Source organism: Balaenoptera musculus, chromosome 8 (genome assembly GCF_009873245.2).
Source record: "Balaenoptera musculus isolate JJ_BM4_2016_0621 chromosome 8, mBalMus1.pri.v3, whole genome shotgun sequence".
In the NCBI taxonomy this organism is placed as follows: Eukaryota; Metazoa; Chordata; class Mammalia; order Artiodactyla; family Balaenopteridae; genus Balaenoptera; species Balaenoptera musculus.
Genome location: NC_045792.1, coordinates 11,834,005 through 11,854,477, shown reverse-complemented (window position 1 = coordinate 11,854,477; position 20,473 = coordinate 11,834,005). Strand labels below are relative to the sequence as shown.

General features: G+C 46.2%; 1 protein-coding gene across 2 annotated transcripts in view; it reads left to right on the top strand.

Annotated features, from left to right (window-relative positions):
- The window catches only part of LOC118899230 (tubulin-specific chaperone cofactor E-like protein), a 151,597-nt gene that overhangs the window by 81,832 nt on the left and 49,292 nt on the right, over positions 1 to 20,473 (top strand). The window contains exons 9-14 of one of the 2 annotated variants that reach the window (XM_036860605.1): positions 39 to 103; positions 3,271 to 3,404; positions 6,075 to 6,362; positions 10,004 to 10,141; positions 10,493 to 10,658; positions 14,303 to 14,715. In XM_036860605.1, coding sequence (XP_036716500.1) covers positions 39 to 103; positions 3,271 to 3,404; positions 6,075 to 6,362; positions 10,004 to 10,141; positions 10,493 to 10,658; positions 14,303 to 14,715 — 1,204 coding nt within the window. Of the gene's footprint in view, positions 1 to 38; positions 104 to 3,270; positions 3,405 to 6,074; positions 6,363 to 10,003; positions 10,142 to 10,492; positions 10,659 to 14,302; positions 14,716 to 20,473 lie in introns of those variants that run through there. The other variant, XM_036860606.1, reaches the window with a different exon arrangement.

Below are 20,473 nucleotides of genomic sequence, written 5' to 3'. Positions count from 1 at the left end.
TGGGGATTTTTTTTTTCTTTTTCTTTTTAAAATTCCAGGATGAATTATTCATCATTACTTAGAATTTGGGTCTCTTTCATCTTCGCACTTGTACGGCACCAAGGTGAGTACTACAAAATTCCATAAAGCTCGTGGTTAGCATGCCCTTGAATTTATAAAGAGACGCTTTTGTTGGAACTGTAATTGTCAGGGCAGGTGTACATGTGTCTACAGTTACAACCAGAAAAATGTAAATTAAATTCTGCCGTCAAGGGCAAAATACATTAACTTTGAATGATGTTCATTTACATTCCTACTTTTTCTTATTTCACTTCGAACACAGTCTGTATATACCAAGTTGCCCCATGTCAATGGAATAAGTCTTTAAGATAATGCAAATTATTTTCATTAAAAGTACACGGGGTAGGTGTGTGTGTATCCCATGCCTGATGATTGATTCCAATGACGGCATTTAACTGGTGGCACAGACTTTAAAAAATACACTTGTTTAAGCCAAAATCAGGGAGTTCCAATGGCATTAATGTCAGTGACTTGAGTATCAGTGGCCATCTGCAATGGCCAAAAATCTAAAGCTGCAAGTGAAATAAGAAAAATTTTCCCCTCCGTGATTCCTCCTTTTTCTCTATGTAGCATTGCCCCGGGTAGGTAGGAGATCACATGCATTTCTTTCTACAGTTTTTGAATTTTAGGCAAGAAAGGTGGAAAAGTCTATATCGATTTGAAACTTTTATGGCTAAAATTCTAGAGCATCTTCTTTGTTTTGTTTGTTTAGTTCAGCGGACACATGATTACAAGTCTGAGTGAACAGATCTATAAGGCATGTGGAGCCCTAACATTTTTCTAGGATTGGATAAATTTAAGCAGTTGTAGCAGGCAGGCTATAGTGTGAAACCCCACGGTAATGTGTCCCACTGCCTCTAACCTCGTACTCCTGCTCTAAGAAAGTATGTCTTATTTGGTGAAAAAAAAAAAAAAAACGTTCTGGTAACATAAAGTTTATTGTAACATTCCTGGCCTAAAATCAGCATGGGTAAGGAGATTCTTTCTTTTGTTAACTCTGATTCTATTGATAGGCTATGCTGTTAACAAGCTATATTTTTATAATAGTGACTTCTAAGGTAGGAATTACTGTAGTTTAAACCTACTCCCTTTTATTAGTCATATTTCTTTTTATTCAACAACTATTTGATAAGTACTTACAATATTAGATATCTCAATTATTTGTATTCTTCTTAAAATTGAAAATTGTTGATTGTCCATCCTTTCCTGTTCAAAATCATGAGCTAGTTAGCATCATTCCTGAAGGGATGAATCTTGCAAATTTGTGTCACCTTTGGAGCGGAGAGAGAAGTTAGGGACAATCTCTCTGACCATAGTTTTCTGTCTCCTCAGGAGGGGCATGGATTTCTCATGTCCTAGGCAGATTGGCCAACACTGCCCCGAATACCAATTAATCTTTCCATTCAAATGATTACAATTCAGCGTGAATTTGAGACCTTGTTCACACTTGGACATCACTTTTAAAAAGTTCCCCATGCAGGATAAATCCATGACACGATTTGATTTATTATTATTAATTTGAGAATGTTCATTACCCTTCACATTTAATAAGTACCTGTGTATAATTCTATGATAGGGATTATAAAGAGATTTTTTAAAAAATTGCTTCCTTCTAGGAATTTGGAATTTGTTACTTCTATGTAATTATGACTGTTAGAGAGACCTTTTTTGTCTACTGATTGTGACATTAAATAAAGCACGTGGGCTGAGTGCCCCTGTGATAAAACTAACTACAGCACCTCCCAAAGATTTCCTTTGGTTGGCTTCACAGAGACTTCTGAAGGTTGGAGGGGGCGAAGCTTATACACTAATGACCAGGCTCATTTTCCCCACTTCCCTCTGATGCTAGCTAGCCCTGGGAAACAGAGCAGCTCTTCCTCCAGGCAGACCTCCCCTCATTCCCTGCTCCACGAGGAGAGAAGCTGGCACTTGGCCAGGCACTACTGAGCTGCTTTCTGGTCACTCGGCCACTCTCTTACATGAGCTGCTCTCTGCTCACTTAAAGGCTCCCAAAAGAGCAGGGCAGCCCTTGGTGGTTTCTCGCCAGCCTATCGGCTCCATCAGCACAGAGCAGGGATTTTCCCAAAGAGGGGCCCCCGACCTGAGGATGGGGCATCAACATCTGCAAGCAGGTGCCTCACGAACTGTCAGCAGAAGCCCCAGATGGATTTGCCACACATGATTTAAGAAGATGGAAGCATAGATGATGTTCTATTGCTCTATTTTCATCCAAGAAAAGAAAGGACAGAGGCAAAGAAATATTACACCCCAGATATAGATTATTTCATAAATGCCATTGGACCTGATCATCAGAAATGTAGACCCTGGGGAAATTGTCTAATTCCTCTCTCTGAACTGGGCCACCCCTTGCAAGAGTTTGGATGAGAAACTTCCGAGAAACAAGCCAGCTTGCCAAGAGAGGTGGTGACACGGTTACAGGAGGGGAGCTGTGTGTCTGTGTGATGACTCTCACCTTTGACCAGGATGATGAGTCAGTGCCCCGAGCCTCCTCCCCAAAGAGTGCTCAGAGGCCCAACCTCCTTGGCCCCAGAGGCTCCCATGTCTGTCTTTGTAAACAGGAGCTGGGCAGAGAGAGACTTCTCATGGGGCCGGAGCTCAATCAAGGTCATTCACAGGCCAGTTACTACAAACCCTCTCTTCCCACCCTTGTCCCAGATCCAACTATTGTTTATTTCCTCTGTGATCTGGTATCTTCTCCTATTGTGCATCTGGAGGAAGGGGACTCCTTTCAGGAAAAGACTTGATAGTAGAATTCTTGCGCTAGAAGGGAGTCTCGTAGCCACTGGCCACGTTCTCTGTACATTGCCTTCCGATCAAGGATTCAGCAGGCTAAACCACACCAGAGCTAGAGGCACCTCTCAGTGCTCTGAGAGCCCCAGGCAGGGCTGACTTCACAACCTTGCAGCCAGTGTTAACCATTGCTGTCTCCTAAATGTATGGAAACATAGACATGAAGCAGGAAGTGATTTCTCTTAAGGAGAAATGCCATCACTTCCACGCTTCCCTTTCCAGAGGCAGAAGATAATGCACCGTGTCCAGCTGAGGTTGAGGATAAATGAAAAGGCTGTCTGACTTACACGTCATTTGTAAGACTTAGTGAAAGAAGCTGGCTTTAGTGGGTGGGAGGAAAGCAACCTGCCGAACCAAAGAGGGATCGGCCGTCTACCTAACCGCCCTCTCTCTTGACAGTTCAGCCCAGGGAGCTCATGTATCCATTTTGGCAGAATGACACCAAAACCCCTAAAGTAGACGACGGAAGCTCATCTGAGATTAAGCTGGCCATCCCCGTCTTCTTCTTTGGCGTTCCTTACCGCACCATCTATGTAAGTGACAAGCGGCCCAGCTGTTGCTCTAGGGCTCTCCCACCTTGTTGGTCATTAAGGAAAAGTATTTTAAATACTTTCTTCCAGGGCTCTGGGAATGGAGGATTTGTCGGCAGCCCAGATGACGAGTTCTGAGATTTCATGAGGTGACAGGTTTTATGATTAAGAAAGTCAAAGGTATATTTCATGGCTAATGTTCATAGCGGAGGAGTATACAGAGCAATGGATTGCTTTTGCGGGTGATTAAACACCCAAGTGAAGCAGAGGCCCCAATGCCAGGAACATCATTTCTGCCACTAGACAAGATAAAAAGATACAATGAACCACAATAGGAGCAATAACAATTTTCTTTCCCTTCTGGGGGTGTGAAGACTTTAGGCATCTGCTCTTCTTAGGCTTCCTACCAATTTGGAGCAGAGTCAGAGCAGAGTAGAGGGGTACTCAACTATTATATAAAGGTTGTTTGCAGAATTGGCCAACCTCACCGGGTCTGAGATACGCCATAGGGTCTCATTGTCAAAGCTGCATGAAGAAATGGTGTCATTTGCTGTCAGAGCTCTGCTGGGCACCTGTGTTCTCAGGTTATTTTTAATTTTTTGATCATTGGAATTGCTGCTAGTGAGACTACAGCACATTGACAAGAAGATGCAGAGCAACTGAACCTGTCTTGATTTTCGGCCTTAAAAGAATTGAGTGAAGCAAATGTAGATTATATTACAGCCTATTCTGTTCTGCGCCCTGCCCTGGAAAAAAGAAATAAAACTCCAGGCACCTCCATCTCTGGCTTCCTCTGCATCTGGGACCTCTATCTTCCCCAACTTTTGATTGATAGCTCAAGGCTGACTCCCACTAGCAAAGAGTTCCCTCTTCCATTACGTAACCTGTGGGCCTTGAACTTGCAGCATCAGCATCACCTAGGCACTTGCTAGAAATGTCACTTCTCAGGACCCACCCCAGACCTACCGAATCTGGGAGGGGGCCCAGCTATCTGTTTGAACAAGCCCTCCAGGGAATTCTGATGCCCACAAAAGTTTGAGGACCACTGCTCTTAACTATAGAATATAATCAAAACACATCTGAGTCATCACCAACTTCCTCTGCTAGTCTGTGTGTTTTAATTACACCACTGTTCCCCAGAAAACACATTGCTCCGGCATCCTGAAATGCCTCTTATGCTCTACTCACTGTAGAGCCTACTTAGTCTATAACAGCTGATTGTACGTTTCTGAATGTGTTGACCTGATTTTGGAGATGAGAGGGATGCACAGGACTTCCATTCTGGAAGCCTTGGTCTCCTAGACTGCTAGAACACATGTATTTAGTCAAGCTCCTCTTTCTCCTCCATTGTACTAAGTGACATGGAGTCTGAATAATTCTTGCCTTTGCAGAAGGAGGGTCCTTAATTTGGGGGAGGCTTATTTGAGGGCAAATTTTTCCTTGGGTTTCCAGCACTTTAAGTCATGCAGTCTTGTTCAGGCTTCTGGGTTGTTCACTGATACTTGCAGACAGTAGACTCTCAATGTCCTTGTAGCTGGATCTCCAGCTTCCTTTCCAAACTGCACACCCTTGCTTCCAAAATAGGTTGACATACCCTTGGCCCAGGTACGATAACTTATCTCTGGGATCTGGGTCACTGTTAATGTCCATAATATTACTAATTAAATATGAACCTAACAATAGAATGTTCTCTATTGAGGAATTGCAAGTATTCCCACCACAGACACTCCTGCTGTTGAAACCATACAAGCTTCTGGGTTAAATCAGCTTCATGTACCAACATATTGAGCTGCAGACACAGGCAGAGGCAAATTGTTTACAGATCCTGTTTATGAGTATATATATCGGCTTCTTATTTGCAGTAAGGTTTAGTAATTTAATGTTTACTAAGCCATTTACAAATCATGAAGAAATCACCATAAGATAGTCATTTACATATACAATGTAAAGTTTTCATGTCTCCATTTTGTGCAGAGACTATACAAAGAAGCTAACAAACTACAAGAGCTGTAATGGAATTGGGCTTATCTGTAGATTGTAACCTTACCTTTTTCTGGGTACCGAGTGGTTCTGACATCAATAGAAATCCTTTAAATGTCTCATACAGGGTGGGATATGGTTCATCTTAAGATCTGAGTTTGGTGACGGAGTATTTGATTTACCTTTTACTGACACTCCTCTTTTGTCATGTAATAGGAATCAAGGTCTAATATAGAGTTCCTCAGTTTTTTAATCTAACTTTCTGCTTCCATGTTTTTTGGGTTTTTTCCTGTCTATTTTGCATCTGTAACTCTGGATCTTCTTTACTGCCTACATAGGCCACTGCCTAGCCCAACACACACACACACACACACACACACACACACACACACACACAATCCAGTAGCATTTGATAAGTATAAATAAAGACAGGATAGAGAACATGAAAATGAGGCTGATTATTAATAAGAAATGCAGCTGGCTACAAATTGAAAGTGAAAGGAAACCAATGAGTTTGTCTGGAAGCAAATGAACCTCCTAGCTGAGAAATGGAAGCTGCTGTTTGGGGGTTCTGGTTCAGTAGTTTAAAAGTCGTTTCCATTCAGATGATTAGGCAAGCGTCTGTCTTGGTTTATGACTCTGAAATTGTCATAGTCTCAGATCCACTGTGCAAAACCTCTTTTATTTTTGTAGGTCAATAACAATGGAGTTGTTTCATTCAACGTGCTAGTGAGCCAGTTCACGCCCGAATCTTTTCCCCTGACGGATGGGAGGGCCTTCATTGCTCCATTTTGGGCAGATGTGCACAATGGGATTCGAGGCGAGATCTATTACAGAGAGACCATGGACCCTGTCATCTTGAAAAGAGCCACCAAGGACATCAGGAAGTATTTCAAAGACATGGCAACCTTCTCTGCCACTTGGGTTTTCATTGTGACCTGGGAGGAAGTCACGTTTTATGGAGGGAGCAGCACCACACCTGTAATCATTCAAATTTTCCCTTTTCCACTTCGTATTCTGACGTCTAATTCTTGTCCATCTTCACTACTGTGAAGGAGTCTAATTGTTAGAGCTGAAGAATGTCAGTTTCCTTCAGTTAAACTGAGGAGTCTTGCTACCCACTTTCCAGGAAACAGAGGGAGCTATCACACCTAACCAGTCCAGTCAGCTGTAATATTTCAGAAGATGTGTCATCTCTATCACGAACCATTACAAATGTCTAAAAAGAAGCCCTCCACAATTTTCTTGTAGTAGGTAGCATTCCTATTTTGCAGGAGAGTGATTGAGGCACTGAGACCCCATACGATTAGGGACCCACCAGGAACCCAAAGGTCCCTTTTCCTTACCAGAGGGCCAAATGCCTCTCTCCATCAGCTAATTTCCTTTTTTTCTTTTTTCACAAAACCTGATAGGAAAAGGAAACTAGGGTGTCAGTTTGGAGCCAAATGATCTGGCTCATTTTATTATGTTATGACCTTTTAAAAAATTGTGACCAGAGCTAGAATTATTCATATTTGATGCTAATTGGATTGGGCAGTTAAAGTGTTTCATGAATAAAGTTTCAGCATCTGCTCAGAAATCCTAAATGGGCAATCAAATAAAAGTCATATAAGAAAGATTATCACTGGCATTATTATAGAGATCATCAACACTCTACATAAAGGGACAGAACATTAATTTTCAGGAAAGCCTGCAGTTTGTTTGGATGACTTTGGCAATGGAGTTTTTTGAAGCAGCAGATGCGTCTTCAATGTATAATTTCCAGTAAGCAAAGACACTCAGAAATCTTCCCTCCGCTTTCTTAGGATTATTTCCAATTCCATCTGTTTTCCGATTTCCTTGGCGATGAGTCAGTTGTTTCAGGGTGGAACAGAAACTACTGAGTTAGAGACAGAGGTGGAGAAGTGCTGGGCTTGCATTTCGTAGCTGCCCTGCTGTGAGCACCCAGCCTCTTTGCACCGTCTGACCAGAGCATTGCAATGCACTTTATCACTAAGAGGTTCTGGGGAACAGAAAGATACAAGTTTAAACAGTGGATGCACTGGCTAGAAATAACCTCTAAAGAAGCAAAAATTTCCCTCTGTCATGTAATGGATTGCTAACGACTCCTTGGGTGATGTTTTATGTCCTTGAACCTCATACCTTACAGCTTTAGGATGCAGGATGCCAGCGATCGATAAATTTTAGTGTCAGAGGGAGAAAAAAAAAAAGAGAAGAAATGCCCACCAAATGCTGACCACCAGTTTTTCAAATAAACTTCCGTTGGCAGTAAAAATGGCAAGATAATTTAGATACTTCCTGGTTTGTACTTTGGCATAAATTTCTGGACTAGGTGAGGACTCTTTCAGTGCGGATGAATGAGGTAACATCTAAGTGCTTTGAGCTCCTTGGAGAAAAAGATGATAAAAATCCTCCAGAGCTGCGGGAGTGTCCATCCGTCCCTGTCTTCGAAATCGGTCCCCTCTTCCATCTCCCATTATCCCAGGCCCCCCCCCCCGCCTTCTTTAGAGGAACACGTATCAACAGGCCAACTAAACACTGGGCATGAGAGACCTTTTAGAAGCAGAAGCCCAGTAGAAAGTCAAGAGGATGTGTTTACTTTAAGGAAGGAAAACTAGTATTTATTGAGGCTGACTGTCAACCCAGGGCTGTGATAGGCTATCTTTGCAAATCATTTAACCCTCACAAGAATGTTCCCAAGGAAGCTCGCCGTCCACTTTAAAGGTGAGGGAACAGGCCCAGAGAGGTTAAGTAACTTGCCCAAGTGCCAAGAAAAGGGATTTGAACCTCGTATGAGGCAGAGCAGGCTGCAAACCCAGTCTCCTAACTCTGAGTGCTAAGCTCTTTCCTCAGCTGCCCCTCCAGGTAGCGTTAGAAGTCCTCTGAAGTATAAAAGGGCTTTTCAAGAATTAAAAACATGGTTTTACAAGAACAGATCCAGAGGAGTCTTACAACCCATGTTGAAGAGTTACCTGTCGGGGGGTGGGGTGTGAGAGTGAGGGAGAAGGTGCATGAGGGCGAGCCAGCTTCTGGAGCGTTCTTAGGATGGCTGGCTGGTTTTAACGTGACTTCTGGGATCAGACATGGGTTGCTTTCAAGACCTGCTTGGACCAAAGATATTTCCAACTTCATTTCAGGGGAAGGAATTCACATCCGGAAGGAGCATCCTGGTCTGAAAGGGGGTTTAGTTTTGGTCCTTGTGTGACCTTGACTTTATGCCTTTCTCTTGAATCTGACCCCACAGCGGCCATATAGGTGACTGCTTGGTCCTCTCTGTGTCCCACTTTGCCCTTTTGTTGAACGGGGCCAGAGAATGGAGGCATAAACCTGGGCGGCTCTATCATAAACGCCATCAGCTGTGGCAAGCACAGAGCTTGAGGAGAAAGTTCTCGTGTACAAAAAGGGCTTTTCTTTACTTGCACCTTTTCTCCCTCCCTGGGACTGTCTAGGATGGGAGATTTGGGGCTTCCAAGATCCTTTACCCCAGTTTGATTACACAGGATAAGGATGTGGGTCTTCCTCTGCATCTGACAGAATGTTAACCAGGACGGTATCGGGCAGCTAGGAAAATGCTAGGTTTGAATGGAAAAGGTCGAAGCAGCCTCTCCTTTTAACTCTATTTTTTACTTGAATTTCCTGAAAACATGCATCAGGGGGTAGGGATTAGCAAAGGGAAATAGTAAAGGACAGAGTTTGCTACAGCTTGTTTCTGGAAACTGTTTGCAAGACTGATTTGAATGTATATAACATCTCTGTCCTAAAAAGTTGAAACTTAAAACCGTGTGTAATGACAGTGCACGAAGAGATCAGACTGGGAGCTCTGGCTCCAATTCTGTTTTCTGTTGCTGGGTCATTGTGGAATTTCCAGCAATTCATTTCCCTGAGCCCTCAGTTTTCTTAGCTCCTACGATGGGAATGGGCCAAAAATGTGCCCGTCTTAGCATTGGTTGAGGTACAGATGGGCGTGGAGAATTTTGCAGATATAAAGTGACGCATAAATGCTCCATTAGAGGAGCAATTTCTCCCCACAAAGTGCTTTTTAAAAATCACTTTCCAACCTGCATTTAAAAGAGGGGGAGACGTCTCACCAAGATTAGCGGAGTGTTCCAGGAAGCGAGAGAGCAGGGCCCATGCCACCACTAGAGTCACACCGACTGGCATTTTCATGCTCTGCCCTCTCCCTCCCCATCCCCCCACCCCACCCCCACCCCCGCCCTACCCCACCTGCTCTGGGAACAGGTGCTCACAGCCCTCTCCCCAGCTCCACTAGTTCCTATAGTTTATTCTCATGCTGCCATCTATAGGTGCCCACGTATTATCACACGCTGAGTCGGGCCTCTGACTTTCCTGTCTGGTACCAGTCAGAGATGTAAGAGGGACGCTGAGTCAGCCTCTAGGTTATTCTCAGGCCATTTCTCTTCTGGATGCACAGCCCCACATGTCTTGCTTTTCCCACTGGAGGGGAGAACATATTTGGAGAGAAGGCGGAGCACCGAGGCTGGGGTCGGAGCAGCTCTGAGTTGCTTGCGTGGGGAGGGGCCAGGGTAAAGGGAGCTGCTACCTGGGAGAGGAGCTCCTGGGGGTGTGAGTCCTGAGCCCGCCCGCCCATTCGCATCCTGCAGGTGAACACCTTCCAGGCCGTCCTGGTGTCTGACGGTTCCTATACGTTCACGCTCTTCAATTATTACGAAATCAACTGGACCACGGGGACGGCGAGCGGCGGTGATCCCCTGACGGGTCTTGGGGGAGTGATGGCACAGGTAGGTGGTTCTCTGGCTCATCCTCCTATGTGTTTCTGAAGCACTGCACTCTCTTCTTATGCTCTCAGCATCTGGGGGGGATCCTGCTTTGAACTGGAGAAGCGTGTCTGACCCTGCAGGTTGACTGAGGGACTAGTGTTGCCCATCTTTGATACCTGGATCCGGGTGTGGCATGAACTAGAGGGCCTTTATCACCTGAAATGGGGGCCCCAGAGACTCCAGGAAAAGGGGTCTCTTGATTTCAGGTGTGCTGAAAACAAGATGGTGGGCAAGTAAACCAAGGTCGGGGCGGCGGGTTGGGGGGGAGTTGATGTGTGTGCTCGAAAGTCTGCTCTCCCTTTTGTGCTCTAGGCAGGATTTAATGGTGGAAACCTCACCAATTTCTTCAGCCTTCCGGGGTCAAGAACCCCTGATATTGTGAATATCCAAGAGACCACAAACGTCAATGTTCCAGGTCGCTGGGCATTTAAAGTTGATGGGAAGGAAATTGACCCAGCCAATGGCTGCACCTCCAGAGGTAAAGGCATTTCCTCTTCTCTGAGGCAAAGCAGGGTTTGTTTCGTTTAGATAGACAGGCAGGCTTTTAAGCCACGGTGGGGGGGACTCATTGGTGATGCCTTACCCTTTGAAGTCTCCCGTCTGGGTTATGGAGATCAAGGTAATTTTCGCATGCACGTTCATCACTCCAGGAGCTGAAACCCTGCGCTGGCCATACTGTGGTTTCTGAAGTCTTTGCCTGGGGTATGAACACAGCTCCCCATTGGGAACTGCTCCAAAGTGGATGAGGCTCTTGAATGATTCCTCAGCTGGAGGGACAGAAGGGAGCCCTCCTGTTTAACATTATTTTTGTTGTCGTTGTTGTTGCCATTTCCCCCTTTAAATTTTCCTTCTCATCTTTACCCCTGCTCTGCCATCTGCACTTTGTAGATCCATGGGAGTGGGTGAACTTGGAGCATCACCAAGTCTGTACGAGAGTAAACCAGTACTTCCTAGTATGATTAGAAAGAAAGGAAAAAACGTGTCATAGTCTTTAGGGTAGCTTCTCCTAAAATCCTCCAAGCAGCAGCAAAACATGCAGGAATTTAGCGAGAAGCAAAGCCGGCTTTAGGTCTGTGTGAACAAGCTGTAGGTGAACCTCAGTGGGTTTCCTTTACATGGGCATCCAAAGTTTGGAGCCTCCTCTGAAACGTCAAAACCCCTTTGGATGTACAAAACAGTCCAGGACTCTCACAGGGACGCCATGGTTTATAGATTCCTGCTTCTTATATGTCTAAAAGTATTCAGAAAACAGGATTTCTGGGCATATTTCTGCCTCTAGGAGTGGAGGCTATAGCAACTAGAATTAGTCAATCATCTATCCATCTGTCTGTGCATTTATCTACCCATCCACTCACCCACTCACCTACCCACCCATCTACCCATCTACCCATCCGTCCATTCAGCCTTCCAGCCACTGCATCTTTCCAAATGCGCTTAGCCACTCTCTTAGGTGCTGAAGATGGTGCTTGCTCTGGATCCCTGTGACCCTACCATGGTAGAGAAGACAGCACAGAAACAGTGAAGACACGATGTAAGACCTATTATGAGAGACATGAGTGCAGGGTACTGTGTAAGCACAGAAGATGACCCTGGGGAAAATGCTTCCCGATTCCTAAGAAAGTTACGGGTTGGGATGAAAATTTCAGGAGGTCTCTTGCCCCCCTTCCATTTAGAGCATGGCCAGGTGACCTCTGTGTCTCAGCAGGCCTGAGGGCTTTGATTTGTGTAATAATCAGAAGAGCCATATTCACCTGGTCTGAAATGCCCACACCCTCTGCCCCCATCCCCTGCGCTGTGGTCACACTTATCAAACCTCTGCTTTTGCTCTGAGGAAAGGTCTTTTGTGAAGATGGCCTGCCTGGACATCCTTGCCTCTGTGGACTCTGTAAAGTCCTCCATGTTCAGAAGAGCAAATAAATGTTTAGAGCTAAGCCAGTATTAAACTGGACAGAAAAGAATCTAGCTCCAAAGGTCACCAGGATTTCAGAGATTGCGCTCTCCTCCCTTACAGAGTGTAAACACATCTTCATCTAAGGTCTGTGAAGATACCAAACCAATGCTCCGTTATCTCTCTCGCTTTTATGGCCTGGGCTAGGGACCTACTCAACATCTCTCGCCTTTGTCCAAGTGTCATGGAGCTGACTGGCTGTGGCCGTGCTACCTAAGTGCCGGGTGACAGCCTCTCCTTGAGTCCCGGGAATGAAATGCTGTGATAATGGAAAACACTGGCTCGCAGAGCTGTGGGGTTGGTCAGATGCCAGCTGCGTACAAAGTCCTCACTTTGACTTCATTCTTTCCCTCCTGAGTTATGGCTTTGGGTTTCATATACAGGACAAATTCAATCTCCTCATACAGGCTGCTGTGCATTTTAATGTGCCACTGGACATACATCAGTCTAATGAGATGGGGATTTGGCCTGGGCAATAGCAGGGGAAGTGTTGCATAGAGCTGGTTTATTATATCATCATTTTGCAAACAGAATTATCTCAGAGAGTCTACCTTTTGGTCCAAACCTCCTCTATTCAAAGGCATTTCTCCCTCATTTATTGGAAGCCTGAGAAAGCAGAGACTGGAAATCATACCGAGCGGAGGCTGCTAGAATATGTGCAGCCTGGGTGAGTGCCAGAGGGCATTGAGGTTGGAGGGGCCTGTTTTCAGGGCTGATGCATCTGACCTACTGGGACTGTGAACACATCTATTATCCCGTCCAGGGGCCGCATGAAACATAACTGCCCGCTGAGACATAATTGTTCCTGTTGGACAGACATTGAAAGGACTGTCCAACTGCCATGCTTTCTGCCTGGGTTCACCTGGCAGCTTTGTGCTCTGCACTAGGTATTCAGTTTTACAAAAATTTGAGAAACCTTTTCAAACTACAGTTTCAAACTATAGTTACTCCTGGTGTATGATATTGTTTACAATTCTTAATGTTGTATCTTTGATACCTTCCTTTTCAGACAGTCTCAATGTACAAATACTTCTACCTTATTGACCTGTGCCAACTTTTTATAGCATCTCTGTTCCCCAGGAGGCAGGGATGAGAAAATAACCTTGTCCACATTCTATGGGTTAGAACATGAAGACAGGTGGAAGTTCAGTCAGTAGTCTTGGCAGTTGATGGCAGACTTGTGACCATTGCCCAGTTCTCTTGACTCCGACCCCCAACCAAGGATTAGGTCATAGCCCCCAGCCCAGAGATGCTCCCGTTGTCAACTGAAGGTTGATGTGAAGAACTGGTAGATTTCAAGGTTTTTGGTGGGGGAAATCATTCATTTAGAGAAATGGTTTTAAAGACTGAATGCCTACCAAGGCAATAGAAGTATTTTAAACATTAGCACATCCCTTAGAACCATTTCCCCTCCCCATCTCACTCTCCTCCTGACCTAGATTCTGTCAAGAAGTTCTGTCCAGGGGATAAAGAGAGAGGAGTGCTGGACTTAGACCGGGCCTAGGGTGAGGGGAGAAGACAACTCGTGTAGGTGTAAGTTCTGCCTAAACAGTGTCTACAGGATTTATGAGCCCGGGAATGTGGGAAGCCAGGGGTCAGCCCTTTCCAGAATCTTCCCAGGAGGCCTGGGATTTAAATTTGTGGGTCTGACTCCTGATTCTTTTCTGGCACGTACTGAGCCCCCAACAGCTGTTTGTTGAGTGAGTGGATGAGTGAATGAATGATCACGTTAGCAAATGAACCGACAGTGTTGCCAAGTTACCCAGGGGGTGGGGGAGGGCCTTCTTTCGGAATACCCTTCCTCTTATCGCCGAAAGGAAGGCAAGGACTGCCGTGTGTCCTGGTGTATCCCATGGAGCGAGACAATGTGTCTTTCCTTGAATGAAAGTGTGCTCACCAGTGGTGGTGACAATAATGTCAAGAGCTTAGATTGGATTCAGACAGACTTGGCTTGGAATCCCGGCTTCGCGGTCGAGTTGCTGAGTGATTTGGATGAATTACCTAACTTCTCTTAAGCCTCAGTTTCCTCACTTGACAAGTGAGGTCAACACTTCATATCTAATCGGGTTCTTTTGTGGATTAAACGGTATAAGGCAAGTAAAGCCTTTAGCCCGATGCCGGGCACAGAAGGTAAATGCTCAATAAATGTTAGTTCTCCTGTCCTTATTCCCCAGGACAGTTCCTTCGGCGAGGGGAGGTGTTCTGGGATGACCTGAACTGCACCATCAAGTGCCGCTGTCTGGATTTCAACAACGAGATCTACTGCCAGGAGGCCTCCTGCAGCCCCTACGAGGTGTGCGAGCCCAAAGGCAGATTCTTCTACTGCAGCCCGCTGGAGACCAGCACGTGCGTGGTATTTGGGGAGCCGCACTACCACACGTTTGATGGTTTCCTCTTCCACTTCCAAGGCTCCTGTGCCTACCTGCTGGCCCGACAGTGTTTGCATACTTCCAGCCTCCCCTTCTTCAGCGTAGAGGCAAAGAACGAGCACCGGGGGGGCTCAGCCGTCTCCTGGGTGAAGGAGCTCTCGGTGGAGGTGAATGGCTACAAGATTCTCATCCCCAAAGGAAGCTATGGAAAAGTCAAGGTGAGACCCTCTCCGTCCTTCACGGGGAGATGGAGAAGCTGGAGGTACTTCAGCCTGGGGAAGACGTTCCCAGATCTACTGCTGTTTTGCCCTTTGTACCAAAAAGATGCATGGATCTTTGTAAAGATCCATGCAAATACCTTGTAAAATTCTTTACTAGGCTAAATTTCGCTTGTACAAGAGCTAACCTAAGCTTTCTCTTTGACATGTCTATCTGCTGTATATCTTAAAGTACATTTAAGTTCTTAGTTGACACAAACACACACACACACACACACATCCAAGCTCAGACGTAACTGGGAACAGAAGTAAATTGTTTCTCATGAACATGGCTTGCAACAATGGTAGCCACATGGCCATGCCCTGGAGACAGTGTAAACACAAAGTACAAACCTGTAATTCACTACAGCTTTTGATTAACCATCCTCACATCCCCCCATCCTGTTTACCCAAGAGCTGTGGCTTCATTCTCCAAGAAACATCCAAACTGATTGGTGTAGCCACAGGCACTGTCTGTCCAGGCAGCTGGAGTGGGCTCGGTGACTTCTTTAGTGAAGCCTGGGTGGAAAGTTCCCCTGAAAGCTTTACCCAAACACCCCTTTAACAGAATCCCCCACTCCTGCTTGGAATGGGAGAGAACACGGATCTCTGTGGTTCGTTTAGCATATGCAAATGACTCCTGTCCCTGTCTACCTGGATTTCAGGCTGGGGCATTGACAAAAGAGGGAGAACAAAAAGCCAGTAGCAATTACTCAATTTGTGGAGGCCCCAAGTTTCATGATGTTAATGGAGACTTCGTGGCAACCATGTATTTATTCAAGCAATAATAACCAGGACAACAAGGGGTTGATTGCTGCAACCCTATGCAGTCTTTAATCCCCAAGCATGGAGGTCATCACAGAGATTACAAACCAGAACTGATGCCAGCGCAGGGAGGTCTTTCTTTTTTAAAAAAACATGTTGTAGTTTTAATTGATGCAGCATGTCCAACAAAAGGCAGGACCGAGGAACTAATTCCACTTTTTCTGGCTCTGCCCTTCCTAGGTCTGTGCAGCGTATCAGTGTCATAATTAGAAAAGTGGGCTATTACAGTGGTTAAAATGCCAATTTGCTTGTTATTTGGTTAGTCTCCCTAGAGACAGCTCTGTAAATCAAATCAGAGGTAAGAATTCGGCTGCAGAAGTTTGGAGTTTTTCCCTTTTAAATTTCTACTGTGCTGTTGAGCACTACACTTGTCCTTGTAGATAGATGCTAACATTTCCAGCTAGAAAAATGTTTGCTAGCTCTCCTCTACTTCCTTGTCTTGTGGGGATGATGTGTACAATATCTGAAGTTGGAAAAAGAAAGCTTCACGCTGTATTCCTATTTTCCATTTTGATTAAAATTCTTTTCCCTTCACAGTCAGACTCTTTTTTTTAGAAGGAAAGGGGCACCAGCAGCTCTGCTAATTTTGCGTGGCTCTCTTCCATCGTCCGAGCATAGGGCATGGATTCCTCAATTTTCTGTAGCGACAGGGAGATGTGGACGTGAATGTAAATGTTTCAGAAAGAAAAGGTTATGTGATTCCAACTGCAAGCAAACAATGGCTCCCTTTTCCTTTTGCCAAATGGCTTCCGAGCGTCTCTGAATACACCTGCCCTGCTGGGGAGGGTGCCTCCATGGATGGCAGAGACCCCACCCAGGGTGAAGTGGGGACGGGCAAGGGGGGGTGGGAGTCAAGAAGAAGCCTGATTTGCAGACTTCCAGACACGCAGGGCGGGGCCTTGCAAACAGATCTTAACGAACATGTTGCCTTTCTCCACGTGCTGGGGTTAGGAACTTGGGCTCTGAATATGCATTTTCCCCCTTTGAAATGTTCTCAAGTGACAACATAAACAATTTAGGATTGTGTATGCTAATGCGGCCAAAGAAAGCCAGCTAACATCCGTATATAGTAAATGTCTCCTTTTAACTAATACTTATCAGTTTTCATCTTTCTCCCCCAGATAAAACTGAGTAGTTTAGGGTACACCAGGGAAAAGAGTGCCAACGCCAAATAGCTGATGGTGACAAAGAGCTCTGACTCTAGGGTCAGATCTGCACAAGCCTTGGGCCACCACTGCCAGCTGAGTGGCCTCTCTGAGCTTTACTTTCTCCATCTGTAAAACGGGGTAATCGTGTCATGTCTAGAAGGCAGGGCTCTTTGCTGTAGTTTGGACTTGGCTACCCCAACTCAGCACTGGACAAAGGCAGCAGGAAGCAGTGGAGGGTCTGGTCCTGTCACCCACAAATTATGAAAGCCCTGAATCTCAATTTCCTCATCTGCAAAAGGGGGAGATGGTAAGGACCTTCTTAGGTTGTTGTGAGGATGAAATAGGATAGCCACGTGTGCGATAGCTAGTACAAAGCCTGGCACCCAGTAGGCACTCAATACATGCTCATTCCCACACTGCCATTCCCACCGAAAGTTCTTCTCATTCTAAGACCTGTCCTACGATGCTACTTCTCTCTCCTAACCTTGCTCCCACCTAACCTTGCCCCTACCCACTCCTGGGAGAGACACGGTTAAAGGGGGTCCTGGCTGGTACACAGGGAGAAGAAGGGAAGCAAACAGGGAGACTCATCAACATTGGCGCATCAGGAGCTGAGGACTGGGACAGCAGGAAAGAAATAAGAAGCCATGGGCTGGGGGAGAGTCCCCAGCTGCTCCCACTCTGAGCCCTCTGCGGTACAAGCACAGGACTCTATAAGGTGTGGTTGAAACTGAGACATGCATGAGAAAGAAAGGGGGCGAAATGACCACTGAGGCTGGAAAAAAAAGGGAAAATCTGGGCAATGCCGAAGGGCAGCGTAGGGACACAGGCAGTGTGCGTGGGACGAGATCGGATGCAGCAGGGGGACGGTTGCAACATCCAGAGACAGTCCCCCTCACCGCACCCCATGGCTTCTGCTCTGAAGCACAACCACTGTCCTTTGTTAGCAGGGGCTGAGTGAGAGGAGAGGAGGGCATTCAGCGAGGGAGGTATTTGGCATTTACGATTATACCTCCTTGGAGAAGATTTCACTTCCTACATCTCAGCATAGAGCAATACACAATAATCACCCAGCGCTCTTGCTGACTGACCTTCCTCAGAGTGTGGCTTTTCTCATCCTTGTTGGCTAACTTGCTACCTGGGAGATAAGGATAAATCAACCAACTCCTGGGTGTTTTTTTTTCTACTTTCTGCTCTCATAGGATGGCTTACATCTCAAGCCTGTTTTTTTGTTCCCTTCCCCCATAAGTCATACTAACTTCTAGGGACAGAGAATTGCACGTGCCATTAGCCATGGTAAACCTTGGGAGTGTTGCTTGGACAGTCTATTGTCTCCCTTCCTAGACAACCCAGAGAGTTGCAGCAATGGTGGCACTAAAGACCCTTGATTTTTCTGTGTGCCAGAAATCAGTACAGGTGCAGGGCAGCCTGGACGTGCACTTACAGTCAGCCCACCCAGGGCTGTTTTAGGAGTAACCGTCCATTCCAGCCCTCAAAAGTGAAGTCTGGAGATGCCAGGCACGTTAAGTGTGGAAAAGAAGAAAACTAAGTCTCTGTTGGAGGCTTATCAAGTCACTTACACATGGGACTCCTTTTTTTTTTAAACATCTTTATTGGAGTATAATTGCTTTACAATGTTGTGTTAGTTTCTGCTGTATAACAAAGTGAATCAGCTATATGTACACATATATCCCCATATCCCCTCCCCCTTGCATCTCCCTCCCACTCTCCCTATCCCACCCCTCCAGGTGGGCACAAAGCGCCGAGCTGATTTCCCTGTGCTATGCGGCTGCTTCCCACTAGCTGTCTATTTTACATTTGGTAGTGTATATATGTCAGTGCTACTCTCTCACTTCGTCCCAGCTTACCCTTCCCCCTGCCTGTGTCCTCAAGTCCATTCTCTACATCTTCGTCTTCATTCCTGTGGGAGTCACTCTTGATTCTTCCCCCATTTCTCACTCCCCACTGCAAAAAGCCCCAGGCCCTGCGGAGTGTCCTCCACAGGCTGTCCCTCCTCCACGTCTGGGTGCAGGTCAGGTCTCGCCCTCATCAGCCCTGGCCTCCAGCACCAGTTGCCCTCCTGATTTCTCTGTGTCTAATCTCCACCTACTTCAATACACCCTTCGTACCGGCCAGAGTGGACTTTTTCCAACACAAGTCTGACCATATCCTTCTCTTACTTAAAACTTTGTGGAGCTCTTCCTACAGAAGAGAAATCCAAGTTGTTGTTTTTGTTTTTGTGGCGTTTCGTTTTCTCTTAAAAATCATGCTTCAAAGGGCCTCCAAGATCTGTTCCCAACACAGAATTCAGAGCAATTCTTCCAAAACGGAAGTCAGATCATGTCAATCTTTTGCTCTGGGTGCTCTCTTCGCTCTCGGCTTCCCTCAGAGTCACAGCCAAAGTCTCTACAATGGCTGACAAGGCCCTGCCTGTTCTGGCTGCTGTTATCTCTCTGCCCTCCCCGACCACTGCCTGCTCCTGGCGCTCCACTCCGGCCACACTGGCCCGTGCGAACCCAGCGCCCAGCACACTCATCCCCAGGGCCTGGCCGTCCCCTCTGCGTAAGCCACTCTCACCCCAGATAACTGCCCGGCTTCTTCCTCATCTCAAATATCCCCTTCCCCGTGGGGTCTTCCTCGACCCTCCTGTCTAAAATTAGAAACCCTCTTCCCTAGCACTTTGGATCCACATTCCCAGCTTTATTTTCCTGCAGAACACTTTTCTGATGTCGTTATGTATTTTACGTATTGGTTTTGTTTGCTCTTGGTCTCCTGAAGAGGAGTAGACAGTTCCAAGAGGCAGGGATTTTCATCCGTTTCACTCATGGCTAATCCCCAACTCTTAGAACAGAGCTTGACACACAGAAAGCGCTGAGTTGACATCTACTGAATGAATGGACCCTGCCTGTGTCCAGCTTCCTCTCCAGCTGCCCCTTCCCTTCCCTCTGCAGTACAGTGACACCCCGATGACTGTCCCTCTTCTCATGCAGCTACTTCTAACCACGTGATTTTATTCACTTGTCCTGGAATTCTCTGCCCCCTACTCTTCCTTCGGCTGCTTCTGTTTATCTCTAAAGACCTAGGTCAGACTTAACTGCCCCTAAAAAGCCTACATGACCCCCCCCCTCCCCAGGCTGGATCAGTGGTCAGGTACCATTCTCCCACTGCATCACTGCATCTCCTATGAACGCATATTTACAACTGTATGTCATAAATATCCATTTGTGTCCATCTTCCTCAGTAGACCTAGACCTCATAAGGGGCAGGGACAATTACTTTTTTTATTCTTTATTTCTCAGCACCTAACATCGTGCTTGGTACCCAGTAGGTGTTCGAATTTGTTGTGTTGAACGATGGTGTGACATAGGCCTGGTATCAGGAAGTGGCAGGGTGAAACACTCAGAGAATAACACCAGGGCAGCCTCAAAGCTCGATGGTGGGGACAGTTTATAGGGCACCTTCCAGCTGGGAGGAGGGGTCGGGGGTGCTAAGGGCAGCAAGGGGGTCATGGAAAGTATGTGCCTTAAGCTGAGACTTAAAGAATGGATTTCGAGGAGAAAAGGGGAAAAGCCAGGTAACTAGTCTTTCAAGAAAAGACGTGAAGCTGGCCCAAGAGCCAGCCAGGAAGTGTTGACAACCACCTGGTCCCCAGAGGGGTTTAGAGTGGCACTAAGCAAGGCACGTCTGTCACAACTCAAACGCCAGCCTGCTCTCGAAGGTTCTGGGGCCTCTGCCTTGCTGGGAGG